Consider the following 19754-nt stretch of genomic DNA (forward strand, 5'->3'; position numbering starts at 1 on the left):
CATGCTTTTTAACATTCTACAGCCAGAACTACCAATGACTACTTTTAGCTAAAATAGTTCCTTAAACAAAAACAAAAATAATCCCCTGATAAAAGTGCACTGCACAGTTTTCCACAGGGGGGAGCTGTTTGATTTCCTCAGTCTTGCTACACCACCTGGCACTTTTGAACATGAAATCGGACCTGTCAGGGTGCATCGCGTCTCCGATAGTCGTGACCTGTGGGCTGTTTGGCAATGTAAGTGTTTTGATCAGGATAAAGAAGCTGGCAGTGGGATTTGAAGGGTGGCTGAGTGCAGAAGCTGTCAACATGAATGAAGATTATGGTTTTGTCAACTACCTGCATATGCTTCAATTAACTGGCCAGTTCAGCAGTGTTTTGATGTTTGATTAATTAGGCCTTACTCATTAGCACTGTAACAGATGAAATGCAAAGGCCATTTTTGTCTCAAAGGACAAATGGGATTATTAAAAGTCAATTTTGTGTAACCAAACCTACTTGTCTTCCTTAAACATCCTAATTAAAGTTGTTTGGTTTTGTCTAGTGCCTCAGTAGTCTAGTCTAGTATACAACCGATTAATATAGTCTGTTAATCAATTGCCTATGTCTTGTGGTGTTTATCCAGTGGTGGTAAAGAGATGAGGGTATTTTAAACAGGCATGAAGGTAGACAGACCCAAATTAAATTGGGCCTTGAAATAAGAACCCAAAGGAATACAAACACAACTCTGGCACCAAATGTGAGTTTTTATTAGACCCTCTGGGTCAATTCCAATAGAGTTCCAGGATGAATCCCAGTGAAATTCAGTCATTTACCAGCAATGGTGGGTTCTCCTGGTGTTGTTCCATATTACAAAATTGTTTGTGAAAACAAGAACCAACTGATCCCAGCGGCTCCCCATCAATCAACCCTCTGTCATCGTAACTTCAGTCAAATGAAACCGTCATGCCAGTGTGTGTCAGAATCGGAGGACCACACACTGTGGAGATGCATATTGGCACAGACGGCTAATGCTCTCAAATGCCAAATGCTTTGCCGAAAACATATATTTCGTATCTTGTCACCCGTAATGCACCTTGTAACAAAATGGCGGGGTAAGAGACCCATCCAAGATTTATTTCTGGAAGTTTCTGTGCCCCTTTTAAGCTGGCACTACCTCCACTCCCCGTCACTATAACTACTAAATCAACCAGACAAAACACAAGTAATATGTGCCTGTCTGATTTGTAGTGTTTTTTTTCTAAATCCGACCAAAATTTGGTCTTGGTATTGGTGAATTGCCTAAGCATTCTGTCCCCTGTTTAGGACATTGTTTTAAAGAGGAAACCTGGCGACATTATCCTTACGTAGCCTTCATCGTACAAAAGGCTTATGACATCACAATCAAACTTGGAATAGAAAAAGGAAAGCCGATGGGGCTTTCTCCAACTCCCAACGTCCCTCTACTCCACCTCTATCTGAAAACAGAGGTGGAGTTCTACATAGTCCTTTTTTCTGAGGAGGCGAACGAAGTGAGGGAACGAGAGGTGGATCGTTCCCGTGTCCTCAAGCGACAGCTCGTTTTTAGTTACCCTGGTATCGGTCTGCCACTAAAAAGAGCCAGGCCCTAACTATAATCAGGGGCGCGCGCACACACACACACACACACAAATCTCCCGCTCTCTCTTTCTGGAACATTCGTCCATGGACCACACAGACATGAGGGTGAGGGTGGGGAAGAATTGACAACAAAAGAAGTCTGTTCTTAACCACACTTTTTCTGAGTCTTGGGAGGTGAACAGAGTCCCTTGCCACACACACACACAGGAATAAATATTACAGCTTTTCAGCATGATGGGGTGAGAGTCAATCCAGACTTCAGTCAGACTTTGTCTTTGGTTGATTGCATTGTGAGATTCCTTGGTGGTATTGTATGCTCACATGCTTGGAAGTAAAGACGCTTTACTGCCACATACTGTACATTCAGTTACTCACTCAGTATGGTGGGCCTGTCCTACAATTAAACAGCACCTTTAAACCTTGTGCATGGAAGCTCATCATTTAATGATTATGTCCACATGATGCATTCAATTAGACTGTCGAATCAGGCATAGCCAGACAGACTTGTATTAATTAAACGCCAAAGCATTTGAAATGATCAAAACCAGCCCAAACTTCTCAAGTTGGGAATAGAAGGAGCATTGAAGGTATTTTGCTAAAAGTCTGAGCGCTAGCCTTGTAGCTTACAGTACATTTTCAGCTAACCCCCAGTTGTCTCAAACCTGTAAACTCTGTCCCTAATCTGGCGAGATTAGCATAGGTCTGTGGCTGTGTAGAGTATAGCTATCCTGACAAGTTAAACTGCAGTGAAGAGTTTTGTTGTAAAACTAGCGTGCTAGTTACCAAAGCATAGCTCATAGGGTGGTGTAATCTTGCACACTGTGGCTTTAAATGGTGGTCACGGAAACACAGTCCACCTCTCTGTTGGCACCGGATGAGGTCTGTCTATTTTCAGTGACCCACGTTCACTACATAGCATTCACTCAAGGTTGTGTGTGTGTGTGTGTATAAATGTAACGGAAGAAATGCATAGACCTCGTCTGACTAAATAGTTGGGGATTAATTTGATGAGCAGTCTTGGAATAAAAAAATATTTAAGCAACATCAAACCGTTGGCTTGCAGAGGAACCTCTGCTGGTCGCAAATTAGGCTCAGTCAAATTCTGGAATATTCTAGAAGACCCGAGCTGTCGTCAGTCCCCAATCCCACCCCAGGACCCCGACCAGCAGAACTTGAACTGCCCAGGCTGTGGTCATAATGATCTCAAATCAAACCCAGGCTTGAAAATGACCTCAAGTTGAGGCCTGTCAACCAACCCAACCCTGGCCCAGGGTCTCCAGACCAGATCAGTTAACTGGACTGATAACAGAGGCCAAGGCAGCCAACCTCAGAACCAGACCCAGTCCACAGACTCCGCTCAATTCAACTGTAAAGCACTGCAGTCCTACTGAACTACATCTGAAAGACCCATTCATATCAAACAAGGATAACCTTCCTCCTTACATCGATCGGGACAAGTGCAAATCCCAGTCTCGATCAAACCGATCGTCCAAGTTGGGTCCAAAACAATTGTCCTTGCCTTTCGCTCTCTCTCTCCCCCCCCCCCTCTTGTCGTTTCTAGTCCAAAACACCAGTTGCCCCCCCTCCCCCCCACTTGTCTCTCCTTTATCCACCACTCTCTCTCTCTCTCTCTCTCACTCTCTTTTCTCTTCCTCTCTTCCTCTCTAGTCCAGGAACTTGTGGGTGTCTCCGTACATCCAGCGCTTGGGCGGCAGCGCCGCTTCGTTCAGATGGCCGCAGTCCTCGCTGCTGCAGCGGCAGGACTGGACAAACATGACGGCGCGCTCCACCTGCGTGCCGCCGGGGCACCGGAAGGGCACCTGGACGGTGCGGGAGCGGGCAGGCTGGCAGCAGCGGCCGTCCAGGCACACGCCGCAGTGGTTGGGTCGGTAGAGGCGGACGCTGCGGCAGCCGGCGTAGGCGAGGCGGACAGGCTCGGGGGACTTCCGGGTGCGGGTGCACTTCTTTCCTCTCTGTGATGGGAGGAGGACGGAGAGAGAGAGAGAGAGAGAGAGAGAGAGAGAGAGAGAGAGAGAGAGAGAGAGAGAGAGAGAGAGAGAGAGAGAAGAGGGGGGAAAATAATGAAAGGTGCAGAGGGTAAGGGAGGAGTTTTGAGGGCATGATGACAGGATGGAGAGAGAGACAGACAGATAGGGAGAGAGAGAGAGAGAGAGAGAGAGAGAGAGAGAGAGAGAGAGAGAGAGAGAGAGAGAGAGAAAATAATGAATGGTGGAGAGGGTAGAGGGAGATATGAGGGCATGACGAAAGGATGGTGAGAGAGAGAGAGGAAATAAGAGAGGATAATGAAAGGATGGGGGAACAGAGGAACAGAGAGGGATGACAGGGTGAAGAGAGAGAGGGGAAATGGTGATGACGGAAGGAGAGAGAGGGAAGGAAAGAATTAAAGGGGAGGAGAGGGGGATAAGAGAGTGAGAGGAGGAATGAGTGTTGATGTGAGTGGAAAGAAACAGAGAGACACAGGGAGAGAGATAGAGAGACAGAGAGGGAAGAAAAGATGGAAAGAAAAGAAGGAACACAAAAAGAAGGATATGAGAGTGAGAGAAGGAAGAGAAGCACAAGAGGGAGAGACAGAGAGAGAGAGAGAGAGAGAGAGAGAGATAATCAATACATTGTTCCCATGCAACAACACATTACATGTCAAACACCATCAGATATATCATCCAATGGACACACTGGGGGAGTGCTCATGTTTACGTGCATATACTGTAAAACCCAGGAATAACAAGCTGATCACAGACTGGCAAGTGCTGACAAACACGGGGGGAGGCCGAGAGAGGATTCAGCTTCTGACATAACACTGCTAGGCAACACTGGCCCCAACACATCACTCAGTGCAACTGAACACAATATTGTATCCTTGGCCAAAACTTGCCTACTTGCTTTAGGCTGAGAACAGTCGAAGACTGATCGTCATAGTGCCCAGATATGCAAAGCAGGGTTTGGCAGAGGGGAACTATATCTTTAAAAGTAGGGTTTGTCAGAGGGGAACTACCAATTTTAAAGGGAGTGTTTGTCCGAGGGGGACTAGATCTTTAAAGGTAGGGTTTGTCCGAGGGGTAGTACATTTTTAAATCAGGGTTGGGGTTGTCAGAGGGTAACTACACCTTTAAAGGCAGGGTTTGTCAGAGGGGAGCCGCCCTCTCAGGCTGACTGCCCTGGGACCATGTCTCCTCCACACATAGGGCTTTCAGATATAACCTCCGGAGTATATGCGGAGGTTTGTCAAACGGAGGTCCTACCTTTCAGATGATTGTGTGTGTGTTTACCTACTTTTTCCTCAGGTGTTGTTTATCCTACTCGCTATCATTCAGACTTGTTTATGTTTTACATTGCCGCTTCCTCTGGACTGTGCTGACATCCACTCCCAGGACCCCACCAAGCCCAGTGGGGTGTACACCATCTTCACTGGGGGGGGGGGGGGGGGGGCTGTCACCCCCCTGCAGGTCTATTGTGACATGGAGACCGATGGGGGAGGATGGATGGTGAGTGCCACACTAAGCGCTTTCAGATAAAACCTCGGGAGTATATATCAGAGGTTTGTCAAACGGAGGTCCTACCCTTCGGATGATTCAGATATGATGCTAACCTGCGGACCTTATACGGACCTATGTGTGAACGACATACACGCACATTACAGAATCTCCGTGTGGTTGTCGAATGAGGGGTGGGGGCTTGTAGAGTTCACAAGAGGCGAGATATGACGCAGAATATATGCGCCCGCTGTGACAGCAGCTGTTTGTTTACAAAGTGTATGCATTATGTAGGCTAAAGAAGAAAAATCAATTGTGCGTAGGCTAATACTTGAAGTAGTCACATAAGTGCGCACTTGAAATTGACCTAAAGTATTTGTATGTGTGCTTCGAATAAACACATTTATCTGTTTTCAACATTATGTAGCAGAATTACTTGAACCCCAAATCTGGTTTGCGTTGGAGAGAGCATGCACAAACTTTATGGTACCAGCCAATTCAGTAGGCTAACTCAAGACTTCAAGGCCATCATATACAACGTTTTTAAGCAACAAACAAAATACTAACATAACAGTGAAGTGGTTCGTTTTTTCATGGTTTATTTTTCCAAAAGCATCCTCCCCATGTGTCTAATGCATTTACGTAAGGAGCTTGGAACAAAGTTGGGTTTTCTTCGTTTTCATTTTTCTAGGCATATTTATGCTCAACAAATATCAGTGAGCTCAGCAGTGAGGTCATGAGAAGGCTATCAATGAACAGAAAACCGACCGTGTTGGCTAACAATTTATTAAATACTCCTTATTTAGTTATTGTCGTCAACGACGTTGCTGTAGGCTACTGCCTTTTCAGCGCCTTCTGCTTATGATGATTTGGTCTTTTGAATTCCTCTCACTAGGTGTGAATTTTAACCGCATGTTCTACGCTTTGTTCAGACACAGCACATTTACATAATGTCCGGAGGAAATACTAGGGGGGGAGCAGTAGAACAACCGGCTAAGTTTGGACTTCCATATGACCGTTTATGTTGTTCAGAGATACGGTCCCACCGTTTAACATCCGCCGAACCTCCGGTCTTACACGTATGTCTGAAAGGGCTTACAGAGAGTCCCTGGATCACACAACACACACACAGAGTCCCTGGATCACACAACACACACAGAGTCCCTGGATAACACAACACACACACAGAGTCCCTGGATCACACAACACACACACAGAGTCCCTGGATCACACAACACACACAGTTGCAGTTATTCTAGCTACTGCACGGCCCATTTAGCCGCCAATCCAGGCAGGCTGGTTTAGAGTCGGCCTCAGGGCTCCCGGCCTGAGAACCAGAGGAATAGGGGGGGGGGGGGGGACTAGCTGACTGCGTGTCCAGAGAGAGGCACTCACTGAGACGGGCACTGCACTGGAATGTGTTGGGGGTGGTGGTATTTTGGTGTGTGTGTGTGTGTGTGTGTGTGTGTGTGTGTGTGTGTGTGTGCGACAGAGTGAGAGAAAAAGAGAAAGAGAGTACAGTATATGTGTGTGTGTGTGACTCAATGTGTGTGTGAGTGAGTGTGTGTGTGTGTGTGACTCAATGTGTGTGTGAGTGAGTGTGTGTGTGTGTGTGTGTGTGTGTGTGTGTGTGTGTGTGCGAGAATGTGTGAGAGAGAGTGTGTGTTTGTATTTGTGTGTGTGTGTGTGTGTGTCTGTCTGAGAAGGGGGCTGGGGGCATGTGGTGGGGTGGGGGGTCTTGTGTTATATTTAAATGGACATCAACAGGAGTGTCTGGATCAACTGGTTCCCATGTACTACTATTTCAACCCCCTCACTGGCCCACACAACAGCCTTGATATTCATCAAAACATAATTACCATAGACATATACATATATATATATATATATTACACACATTATATATATAGATATAGATAGATATATAGACACCAAGATATAAAGGTAATACACTCTCTATAGAGGGTAGTAAAGGAGAAATAGTGTAGTAATCGTCTTTTCTTAGTGACTGGCCTGCCTGGGAAAATAGAGACAGGAGAGATTGGATGGGTCGTAGTGACAGGAAGAAAAATAACCGGGCGCCATTCCAGTTGCTGGGGTGACGGAAGGGGCTCAGACACACACAGGTTACATTAGTAAACATCGACACTCAAATAGCAGAGCGCACTAAGTGCTAAAGATGATACGCTAGCTCCTAAAAGAAGCTAATGCGTTTTACATTACAGGGTACCTTGTCTGACACATGTAGTTGTGCAATTTATAAATCTCTTATAAAATCCTAACCCCTGTATATTTGGTGAATGTGTTTGGAGGGACAGGGGAAGAGTAGCTAGGTTGGCCCATATGGAATAAGTCTGTTAAACGTATGAATATTGACTTATATGTACTATCATAAAACAAGTTAGAACGAGAGTTCTTCCATTGTTCCATTATAGCCCAACTTTCGGTGCTGCTAACCATTTGCACCATCTCAACATATTTCGCCTTTGGTTTGATGGACAGCTGTACCTTGGGGAGGATATCCAATGAGCTGCAGGGTCTGATGTTGCAGAGGCGAGTTTCCTTCTGCAGCTTGCACTGGGCGTTGTCGTTGGTGATGCGGGAGGACACACCCACTCCACAGCTGCTGGAGCACGGTGACCAATCAGTGGTCTGAACCACACACTTCTGAGAGGGACTCCAGACTATGGAGTGTGTGTGTGTGAGAGAGAGAGAGAGAGAGAGAGAGAGAGAGGAGTGTATGAGGGTGTGTGAGAGAGAGATTTTTATTACAATGTACAACAGCACAAAACTTCAATTGATCAATATGAGCAAAATGTTTGAAAAAAGGCAAAAGCACAAAGTCAAACCCAGACATCAGACATAGAGAAAGAGAGAGAGACAGAGAGAGAGAGGGATGGAGGGAGATAGATATAAAGAAAGATGGTGAGAGAGATAGAGATCAGCAGAGCGATGGAGAGAGAGAGAAGCAGAGATGGATAATGGAGAGAGATGGATACATAAACATCAGGAAAATTACTGACTGCCATCATTAATAAGTTCCCACATTGTTTATGGAATGAGTGAGACAGAGAGAGACTTTGATTTTGTCACTACACATTCAAATTTATAAGTGAATCAAATCGCCATAAGATGTCAAGAGAAAGTACATAAAGGCCAAATCTATATGAGAATGCAAGGAAGACAGGGAGACAGAAAGAGAGAGAAAAAAAAGAGCTTGGCCTGTAAAAACCTTTCTGTAAAAAAAAAAACAGTCTGTAAGAGGATACAGACTGTTTTTTTTTTACAGAAAGGTTTTTACTACTGAAGAACTCTCCAAGAAAGAAAGAAAGAAAGAAAGAAAGAAAGAAAGAAAGTTCTTAATTTCATGCCTTTAATGCTATTCCCCCAGACTACAGAGGCTCGCCTTGAAACAGAAACGTTGAGCCAAATTTATCTTAATAAAATTAAAGCTGAGTTAAATGTTCATGTGACATTACTTAGGCAAAGCCTTGAAATATGTAGGACAGACTGTCGTCATGTCTTGTCCTACATACGGTTACCATTTGAAAAGACACTGAATGTCATTAGACTCTCATAATTCACACGCAACTAGAGAACAATAATATGCTAAACAGATGATTTAACTGGCAAAGACTTACATTCTAATCCTTACCCTCTGTTCTAACCCGCAATCAACCACATTGCGTTAACCACCAGGGAATAATACTGAATAGACTCGTCTGTCTCCCATTATCATAACTATGACTACATTACCCATGATGCAAAACTCACCTGGCAGATGCATGTAGCCCTGCATTATTGCCATGTCCTGCCTGCCATCATCAGGACTCATTTGACTTCATGCAGCGCTGCACAGATCTGGCTGAACGTGTCTTTTGAACAATGCAGACTCCAGCATGCATCAACTTCAGCCAGAACTGCATAGCGCTGCATGAAGTCACATGAACCCATTGATTTAACTACCTATGATGCGGTCTGCCATCATGCCCATGACTACACTACCCATGATGCTTTACTCACCTGGTAGATGCTTGTAGCCTTGCTCGTCTGCCCAGTTCAGCGTTCCTCTCTCCGCCACCTCGTTGGTCACCCTATTGTTCTGATAATCTGGACGGTGCGGTGTCAGGCTGTACTGTTGGCCATCGTCAAGGCGATTCTGGTCCTGATGCTGCGGCTGCTGCTGCTTGGGCCTGGTCTTCGTCGGTTTCCGCGTCTTCGGGGGCAGCAGGGGCGGCAGCGCCCCCATGTGGCAGTCCACGCTGAAGCAGCACTGGCCGGGCACGCGGACCAGGCGCGGGTAGGGGCACTCGGCGGAGGCCAGGGGCAGCTGGGTGGCGCAGAGCGGGGCACAGCCTACCGCGGCGTCCACACACGTGCACTGGTGCTTGCAGCCCACGCGGAAGCTCTCGCCGTTCTGGTACATGCGGCCGCCGAACTCGCAGCTGCGGCCCTCCAATTTGGCTTTGTGGATGAGTAAGGGAGAGACGGAGAGAGAGAGAGAGAGAGAGAGAGAGAGAGAGAGAGAGAGAGAGAGAGAGAGAGAGAGAGAGAGAGAGAGAGAGAGAGAGAGAGAAAGGGAGAGAGAGAGAGAGAGAGAGGGGGGGGGGGGGAGAGAGAGAGAGGGAGGGAGGGAGGGAGGGAGAGACAGAGAGAGAAAGAAAGCAAGAGTTTTATAGTACATACAGTAGGCATTTTAAGATGCAGTCTAATCAATCACTGTCTTAATTGAACCAATGTCTTGGTTGAACATGTCCAGGAGGCGTCTTGTTCTGAAAGTGACTGAACAAAATGTGTGTGCCTCTGATGTCCACAGTCCCAGAAGGGATGAATCATCCTGTGTTGATGGATCAATGTTGTGTGATTAATGATCATTTATTTTCATTATTGACCAGAATGTCCATATTCCATACCCCACATGCTTCTGAACTCAAAAAAAACAAAACACAAAACACGTGACAAGAGCATGGTGCACGTGAGACCACATGTGAAGGCCGCCTGGCATGAAATCAAAGATGGCCGCCTCCCTGTCCGGTAACCATAACAATCTGCCATAACACTCCAAACAGGCAGGTCTAGCGCCCACCTCAGAGAAAACCCACACCACCGCGGCACGGCCAGCGGCCCCCCTCCTGGGACTCCTCAAATACACAAGCTGGAGTCTTACCTTACCGCGTCTGTGTGTGTGTGCTCTCTCAAAATGTCTGCCATGTGCGAGCGTGGCACGCCCAACACACACACATACACACACACACACACACACACACACGCGCGCACACGCACACACAGACACACGCATACGCATACACGCACACACAGACACACACGCATAGACGCACTCACACTCACACCCACGCACAGACGCACTCACACTCACACGCACACCCACGCACAGACGCACTCACACACACACACACAACCCCCAGGTATGTGTCTGGTGTGTCAGTCACGGCCGAAGGGGTGTGTTCCTTCCACCCAGTGGTCCTCTAACGCAGACACAACAACCCAGCACTAGAAATACACCAAACACGGAACAGGGGGCCCAGTCCCTGTGGGGGTCAAAGGTTAACGAGAGGGCAGTGGCAGGGGAAGCGATATCCGATCCTGCTGCCCACACACATACACCACCACAACCACACACACACACAACACACAAATCACACACCCACTCAAACACACCCACCCAGCACACACATCACACACCTCAGCTGACGCACATGGGGAGGATTCTTTTTTTTTTTTTTTTGGGGGGGGGGGGGGTTATTCTTGGGGTTCCGTTCTAGTCCGTGGTGGCGTCGGGCTTCAGAATGCTTCAGAACTCCTGTCCGCTTTTCCATGACCCCCCGCCCCCCCCCTCAAAAAACCACACATCCTTCACCATCTGCCTATATGCTAAAAATAAGATAAAGGTAGAAAATAGATGAAAAAAAAACCCCTCTCCTCTTCCAGCCTGTATGCATCTAAATAGCATCTTTACAGGGGATTGCCCACCGTAATGCGCTTGACAAGGGTGAGGCAAGGCGTGACAGATAGTGTGTGTGTGTGTGTGTGTGTGTGTGTGAGACATAGAGATGGAGAGGGAAAGACAGAGCGTGAGAGAGAGTACTTAAGAGAGACACTATGTGTGTGTGTGTCAGCAGAACAGGTGGATGGGTGTGAAACATGAATGTCAGTTGAGCTAAGCCCACCCATCAAAGTGCACAAAGAAAAAAGGTGTCACCTTAACATGACCCTGTGAAACCCTGTCTCTCAATGCAGTCAGTGGAAGTAGCAGCGTTTGAAAAGGAGAGAAACAGAGTCAGTCAATAGACAGAAAAAAGGAAGAAAAGGGTTTTGTCAGTGTCAAAGTAAAAGCCATAAAGAAAAAGAAAGAAACAACGGGGACTGTGTCATCACAATGCAAACATCCTCATGCAGGTGATGGTATGCCTGTGTGTTTAGGACATCCTGAGAATATACTGTGTCACATTTGGTTGAGTTGTGACTCATTTGAGTAGGAATGCAAACTTCTGAGGCCCAGTTCTACCTGGGAGTCAAATACATGAGTCATATTCATGAACAAGGAGTATATCCATAAACCTGCCGACAGAGAGCCGATCCTAAGAACGAACAAGAAGCAAAATGTATAAACCTGGAGCTTTTCCTCCTGAACTTAGCAAGAGAAACTGTGATCTTTCAATTATATTGGCACACTAAACCAACTGCACTATGAACTAAGCTTAAAGACACTGAACCAACAATAAACTCCACGGAAACGGATCTGTTGTCGGTGATAGAAGCCTTAAAATCAGCCAGAGTAGCAGCTCGGTCCTTGCTACTCATCTTGCTTGACTCATCAGCTGTTTTGACACGGCCAACCACCCCATCCTACTATCCATACTCTCAAGCATGGGCATTACAGGCAAAGCGCTCCTGGTTTGAATCCTACCTCACTGGGCGATCGTTTAATGAGTCATGGCTATCATCCACAACATCCACATCTCACGGCCTCGCCACAGGGGTGCCCCAAGGCTCGGTGCTGGGGCCCCTTCTGTTTGCCGTGTAGGCCTGATTATCCAACTCGCATGACTTCTACGCTGATTATACCCAAATACATCTGTCTTTCCCGCCTGACAACACCACGTCTTGCTTTGGATATCGAATTGTTGCCTCTCTGACACACCCACTTGGATAAAGGAACACCATGTCCAACTAAGCCTCTGTAGCACTGAACTGCTGCTGGTCTTCACAGTCAAACAGACCATCACGTCACAACATTAACATCACTACTGACTCCTTTTCTCTTGCTCCAATAAAGGCTGCAATAACCTTGGGTGTCATGATTGATGACCAGCTAACCTTCTCTGACCATGTTGCCTTTGTCACCCAGTTGTGCCACTTTGCACTATTCAACATAAGGACAATCAGGCTGTACCTAAACCAACATGCCACCCAGCTCTTGGTGCTGACCATGGTTATCTCTCGCCTCGACAACTGCAACGCCCTCCTCACGGGCCTTCCGGCTTGTGTGGTGGAACTGCTATAGATAGTCCAGTCCACGACGGAGCGTCTGGTTTTCAATCAACCGAAAATGGAAACGTTACTCCACTGTTCATTGATCTCCGCTGGCTACCCCTTCTGCTCCAACTTAGTTAAAGTATAAGTATATATATAAGTATATATACTCTTTTGATCCCGTGAGGGAAATTTGGTCTCTGCATTTATCCCAATCCATGAATTAGTGAAACACACTCAGCACATAGTGAACACACAGTGAAGTGAAGCACACACTAATCCCGGCGCAGTGAGCTGCCTGCAACCACAGCGGCACTCGGGGAGCAGTGAGGGGTTAGGTGCCTTGCTCAAGGGCACTTCAGTCGTGCCTACTGGTCGGGATTCGAACCGGCAACCCTCCGGTTCCAAGTCCGAAACGCTAACCAGTAGGCCACGGCTGCCCCAAATGCTCTGATAAAGTCTTATGTTAAACCCTCGGCCACTACGTTCCTCCAAGGAACGTCGTCTGGAACTGCCGTCCCCCCTACACACACACACATAAATCCAGACTGTTTTCATTTGATTCCCGTTTCCCCCGCCCCGACCCGCTCCTCACCTCTGCACACGCCCCACTCGCTGGCAGCGTCGTTGCCGTAGTTACACTCGAGGCCCTTGTGGTGGTCACAGGGGCGCTCGGCGCTGCAGTCCTGGTTGAGCTGGGCGGCACACACCCGGCAGCAGCCACAGCCGTCCTCCACGGAGCTCACGCCAGGAGGGCACGAGGGGGGCACCGCGGGGCACTGGCACACGGCCGGGCAGCTGGCAGCCACCTACAGAGGGAGGGGGTTAAAACACCTATTTAAAAATATTCTCACATATTCTCTCTCTCACACACACACACACACACACACACAAAGGTATGGTGATAGATAGATAGATACTTTATTGATCCCTAGGGGTGGAATGTGCCTGAGGGTTTTGGTTTGGAGAACTGATGTGTGTGTGTGTGTGTGTGTGTGTGTGTGTGTGTGTGACTGTGTTTGTGAGAGAGATGAGTAAAGTTAGAAAAGTAAAAAGAACTGATGGTGTGTATGTAGGTGCACTGAGAAAATTAAGACAGGAGGTATCTGAATGTCTGCCTATTCAGTGTGTGTGTGTGTGTGTGTAAAGTGTGATAAAGAGGGAGATCAAATAGCTTTTATTGTAACTTCACATTAATTCATGTCGACCCCAACTGTACAACTGACAGTGTGTCTGTCTGTATGAGTGTGTGTCAGGAGGAGAGAAAAAACTGTTTAGTATTAAAATCCTTTCCACACACACACACACACACACACACACACCACTCAGCCAGTGTCTAGAATCATGAAAACAGACGGCAGGCAAGGCCATAACGAGAGGGCTGTTACACAACTCTTCTCACAAATCAGACATTACTGGCATTAGTGCGGGAGTCACAGAGATTAACTCTAAATGAGCCGCATGATAGATGCTTGTGACTCAACTCAATTCCCCCTATAGACACAAACCTGAGCCAGTATTCCAGTATTTATTTATTTTTTTAATGCGTGCATAGACAAGACAGACAAGATAGATAGTGGATGATAACGAACGCACGGGTAATGTCTAGACACTATCTGAGTTCGCGGAAGTCAGCTGAAGTTACTCTCCCCGTGCCAACTCGTGATCAAAGTTACAGCGCGCAACCGTCTAGCATGCCCGTTTACCGAGTTACCGGAAGAACAAGGAGAGCACTCATACACATGTCCGTGCGGAGCGTAGCGCAGACAGACATACAGACTCGGAGACAGACTGACAGATTGATTGATGAGATACCGGACGCATAGACGCTTAACCAGACGCGCCACAGACAGAAATGACAGACGTATCTAGTTATGCAATGATTATCACTCATTGTCTCTCTTTTTAGTCTCTCTCTGTTTAAAGTAACCATTGGATGACACTCATTAATGCTCCCAAGATGGACACAGACATGCATAAGGATGCGTAATTGCCAACTCGCGCTCAGAGACTTTATGCTTTAATAGAGTGGAGCCCAATAGGTTTTCTTAAAGTTGATCAACGAAATGTAGCTTTGACAGGAGTGTGTCGACAGACATGACAAACAGATGCAGCAGTTCTATGGGGTTGCTGTGTGCATGCATATGATCCATCAGAAAACACTTCGTAGACAACAGATTATGCAACGAGAAACTTACCATATAGATGGTCGCCATTGTCAAAAAAGCCAGTGAGATCAAAGAGGTCATGGCTAAATATCCTTTTCTGATAAACAAAACGGTCTTCAAAGAGGGTACTAGTAAACAAAGCAATGAAAAGTAAGCAAATAAAATAATTGACAGGCAGCCTTCAAAACAGCCTGAAGTCAACAGAAAGAAAATAAAAAACAGCACGAAGAAAGTATAGAATGAAATTGCTCAAAAATGTATGGTCATTTACTCTCCCGCCACGAAGTACTGTGGGTCGTCAACTTTCCTCTACCTTGCAACCACGCTCTGCTGATGAAATTTATACCGACCTCGTGCGCCTCTTGGAGACCACGCCCACTACCATATGTGCAGCCAGTTAACGACAGGGCACCTGGCCAAGACATTCCAAAGGGGTGGGGCCAGCCGGCAGCGGCGAAGCGGATTGGGGGGGCTTGATCAGGGATGAATACCGTCATTCATAAAATCGCCGAATTACTCTGCATACCGCTGAGGCCCGACTCGTAGTGTTTGTTATTTTGTCTCAAATCAAAATATTATCCGTGCTTTTAAGTCGCAGTCGCACACATTCCAGCCTTCACTCGCTGTTCTGCTAACACCTAGAAAAATATACCCAGCTGGTCGCCGTCTGATATCTTAATAGCAGAACCGCCGCAGAAAAAAAGGCAAAGGTATTTCCTCCTCGGACTTCTACTGCGCGGGGAAAACTCAATATGCACAGGCCCGCTGCACTATTAACTTCACAAGCGGTCGTTTGTTTGAGACCAAGTGAGGACGAAGCTAGTTGGGTAAACCCACGCCACTTTGAAACGACTAGAGCTTCCTGTGCAGTCTAAACAAGGGTCTTGGGAGAATGAGGGTGGGAATTTTGGAGTCTGCGCAGATAATTAGGTTAAACGGGAATAAAGAAACGTTTATCTTTAGGCATATAAACCTGTATTGCTGTATAGATAGGCTTTACCTAGATGTCTGAAATTATTGGTTCAGCTTTAAGTTGGTGAAGACAACATGTTACTGAAGCTGTTTGTAATCAGTGCACCATATCATGTTTTATGAAGTGTGACTAGGTATTTTTTCAACAAGTGTCATGCACACACACTACCACACCCCCACCTTTTACTTCCACTCTGTCTCTCCTTCTCTCTCTCTCTCTCTTTCTCCTTCCACTCTCTCTCTCTCTCTCTCTCTCTCTCTCTCTTTCTCCTTTCACTCACTCTCTTCTTCTCACTCAATCACTCTGCATGTCGTCTCTCTCCTCAACACCAAGCTTCAGCAGTGGAAGAATGAAAAGAATGCACTGCGGGCATCGGTAAGAGCACACATACACACTTCCTTATGCAAATGCAGTGTCACACACACACAGTAATTGAGCTCCATGTGTCTCCACAGTGCAGACGGACACACACACACACACACACACACACACACACACAAACACACAGACAAACACAGTTACACACACACATGCACCTGCACACACACACACACATACACACACACACACACACACACACACAGACACACACACACACACGCACACACTGTAATTGACCTCCATCATGTCTCTCCACAGTGCAGGCTGACAGGTGTTCCCTCCCTGTGTGCTTCTTTGGCCTTGATGAAGCTATGGAGACGGTTACCATGACAGACGAGTGACAGACAGACCCACCCATGTACGGACCCAAACAGAGCCAGACCCAAAAGAGCCTGAGCAAAAAGAGCCAGACCCAAAAGAGCCTGAGCAAAAAACTCCCCGTGGACACAGGTGGAATCACAGGTGGATGTGGAGGACATCTGATCTAGATGTGGGAGATAGGCCGTGCTCGCTGGGATTGGTCTGGAGTTGACAGAGTCGACAACAGAGTTGGTTTTGCCACGGTTGATATGTGGGGTTGATAGGTTTAAAGTGCGTGTGTGTGTGTGTGTGTGTGTGAGAGAGAGAGAGAGAGAGAGAGAGGCGGGGGGGTCCCTGAATGCAAAAGACAGACAGAGAAGGGAAAGAGAAAAGGAAGGGATCATTGAAAACTGGAGAACGAGTATAAAGAATAGCAGGGGGGTTAATACCTCAAGAGAAGGAGACAGAGGCTAAGGCCTATAAAAACAGGTTCAGAGGACAGTGATCAAGAGAGAGGAATAGTGTTGCCGGAAGGCATCAGCAGAGAAATAAGAGGCAGGGCATGTACTCTGCGCTTTTATTGAGCCCTGTGTGTGTGTGTGTGTGTGTGTGCGTGTGTGTGTGTGTGTGCGTTTGTAAGAGGCAGGGCATGTGATCTGTGGTTTCTCTGTTTGTTGTTTCAGCAAGTGGAGTAAGCTCTTAGAACATCTGCACAGACACACCTTAACTGCTGACAGCCTGCCATGTCTCCCATACACACACACACACGCACGCACGCACGCACACACACACACACACACACGCCTAGGCCAAACAGGCAAATGGCCATGCCTATTCACGGATCCACAAAAGCCATAAACATGGCCTGCAAAACAAACATTTTCTGTACACACACGCACACACACACTGTGCCAACGCTCTCAGCAAACCGACATCATCATAAATGGTTTTATTGCCTCTCAAAAGCCTCTTAGATTCTCACAGAGACATGAGTAGACACGTTTAAACCCTTTTAATGGTGTCCTCTTACAGGATGAGTGCACCACCCCACCATCCCATTGTGTAATATTTTATGCTCCATATGTTTCGTTGCCATGCCTGTGCCTCTCTGTGTCGTCTTCTAATGGGTTCCGTTTTGTGCTGTTTCCCCGACATTTAGTGTTTGTATAGGCGGGTAAGGGCTTTGTGCTCCTCTGCATGATGAGTACTATGGACCCTTTCAAGAGAGTTCCATTATCAGCATCATAGTTGGCCCCACAAGACTTCCGTTTTAACATTCCATATGTTATCTTAATGCAGAGGAAGTAGATTGGGGCCCAAATAGAACGTTCAAGCATTGTTTTTGTTTTTATTGTTGAAAGGGTCTATGGACCCTTTCAAGAGAGTTCCGTTATCAGCATCATAGTTGGCCCCACAAGACTTCCATTTTAACATTCCATATGTTATCTTAATGCAGAGGAAGTAGATTGGGGCCCAAATAGAACGTTCAAGTATTGTTTTTGTTTTTATTGTTGAAAGGGTCTATATGAATTCAATTCTTCTTCTTTGTCTTCTTTTTCCTCTGCTTCTTCTTCCTCCTCCTCTTCTTCTTCTTCTTCTTCTTCTCCTTCTCCTTCAGCATCATCATCCAGACAGGATGAAGTGCAGCGGAAGACAACATATATTGTTTTGGCTGAGAATGACCTCTTGACATCCTGACTGTGTATAACGCTGGAGTTGGAGACAGGTGTGAGTGTGAGGTAATGAGGTGTGATTGTGTCGTGTTGTGAGTGTGTTAATTGTATGGGACACAGTCGTAGAAATCGTAGAAAAGTTGTGTACATTTAGAATCACATTTTCTGGAAAAGCCCTGGAAAAGTCCTGAAAACCAGTTCAATTCATTGAACTTTTTTCCCCCATTCATTTAAAGTCATGACATTAAATTTGATCTTTTGTAGGTGTCCTGACTTGGATTATGTAATTGTTCTGATAATGTTAAGTTGCATACACTTCACTTGCCTGATAGTTTCCACATGAATCACCTAACTAGCCTTCAGGGAAAGGAATGGACCCCCCCCCCCCCCCCTTCCAATAATTAGGCCCAACCTGTGGAATAATGTACAAGGTCATGGAAGGTTCATCGAAAGTCCTTAGTCCTTAAAAAGAGTTGTTATTAAAATAATGTTGTCAGTTAAAATAGGTGTGAACCCTGATGAGAATCAATTGTGTAGTTACGTACTCAGAATCAGTATCTGAATCAGAATCCTCTTTTAATGGCCATGAATGAAATCCGGTTCCACTGTTCCACACAAGGAATCCGGTTCCACTGTTCTACACAAGGAATCTGGTTCCACTGTTCCACACAAGGAATCTGGTACCAACTGTTGTTTTCATTCTAGCAGTACAATCTATAGACAATAAAAATATATGGACAATGTTCAAATATATACAAGATGATGATATATGCAGTGCCCTCCAGAATTATTGCCACCCCTGGTTCATGACGTTTAATAAAAACAGGTATAAAAATAATCTTTTGGTGATTTATAGTAATGTCTCAATGAGAACAATGAGGTAGAATCCAACCTCCAACCAAATTTATACTGACAAAAAGAATCTCATAAAGAAATAAATATTTGTAACAAAAACACATTTGCACCCCTACAAAATCTTACGATCAAAATGTAACAGAGTAATTTTTCCATTTATATTCAACTACTTTAAGTTAATCAGTGTGAACTTTCAGCAGTAGTTCACACACTTTCAGCAGTATAGCTAATGATTTTGTTCATGACGTTCATGGCTTATTTCATGACGTCTTGGATTAAAACAATAATTAAAAGGTTCTAACCAACTGGAAATATGAAGTCATGCTTAGACATGCTTAGACAAAGACCCATGGTTATCTTCCTCCCCACACGCAGTGAGAGGCAAAACAATTCCATAAGGACCACTGTTGGAGAGTTGCAGAAAAAGGTATTAACTTAGTGTCACCAAATTCAAAAGTGACCTCAGTAATAGATTATTTAGAGGGCATTCCAGGTAAAAGCCTTTTGTGTCATTTAATTACAAATGTAAATGGCAGGAGTTACTGAATGCTACAGTGACTTTCTGGAATTGTGGTCTGTCAGATTAAATGAAAATTGCGCTCTTTGGGAAGAAACACTAGGTTAGTTCGGTGTACATAGAAGAATGGCTATACGGAAAAGAACCACATGCCCAGATACAAATAATTTCTACAGTTTGAAGACATGATACACATGTGTGTGCGTGGCCGCACCAAATGTAGAAACGTCACAGGAAAATAGAGTTCTAAGTAACTCTCAGATTGGGTTTATGCCAAAATACAGAACAACTGACCACATATATA

The 19754-nt window shown here is 45.9% G+C and overlaps 1 protein-coding gene and 1 long non-coding RNA gene across 3 annotated transcripts; one reads left to right on the top strand and one right to left on the bottom strand.

Moving 5' to 3' along the window:
* Positions 1-725: 725 nt before the first annotated feature.
* Positions 726-15059, bottom strand: LOC121717902 (CCN family member 1-like). The gene is made up of 5 exons (XM_042102618.1): positions 14782-15059; positions 13179-13392; positions 9113-9553; positions 7598-7773; positions 726-3571 (listed from the first exon to the last, which is right to left on the bottom strand). Exons 1-5 carry the CDS (start codon positions 14830-14832, stop codon positions 3263-3265), a joined length of 1191 nt encoding a protein of 396 aa, XP_041958552.1. The 5' UTR covers positions 14833-15059; the 3' UTR covers positions 726-3262.
* Positions 15060-15292: 233 nt separating this feature from the next.
* On the top strand, positions 15293-18308 carry LOC121717925. Of its 2 annotated transcripts, none has more exons than XR_006033822.1 (4): positions 15293-15461; positions 16058-16099; positions 16364-16653; positions 18024-18308. It is a non-coding gene; the product is annotated as an uncharacterized LOC121717925 (long non-coding RNA). The 2 variants fall into 2 exon arrangements; XR_006033823.1 differs by having other exon boundaries at positions 16364-16463.
* Positions 18309-19754: the final 1446 nt, after the last annotated feature.

Source organism: Alosa sapidissima, chromosome 9 (genome assembly GCF_018492685.1).
Source record: "Alosa sapidissima isolate fAloSap1 chromosome 9, fAloSap1.pri, whole genome shotgun sequence".
Classification (NCBI taxonomy): Eukaryota; Metazoa; Chordata; class Actinopteri; order Clupeiformes; family Clupeidae; genus Alosa; species Alosa sapidissima.

Bases quoted from the DNA above. Each gene is read 5' to 3' on its own strand.
- LOC121717902 (XM_042102618.1), bottom strand. From the start codon at position 14,832: ATGACCTCTTTGATCTCACTGGCTTTTTTGACAATGGCGACCATCTAT. The intron at 13,393-14,781 runs GTAAGTTTCTCG...CTCCCTCTGTAG, and splicing joins CAATGGCGACCATCTATATG to GTGGCTGCCAGCTGCCCGGC. The intron at 9,554-13,178 runs GTGAGGAGCGGG...TCATCCACAAAG, and splicing joins CGAGTGGGGCGTGTGCAGAG to CCAAATTGGAGGGCCGCAGC.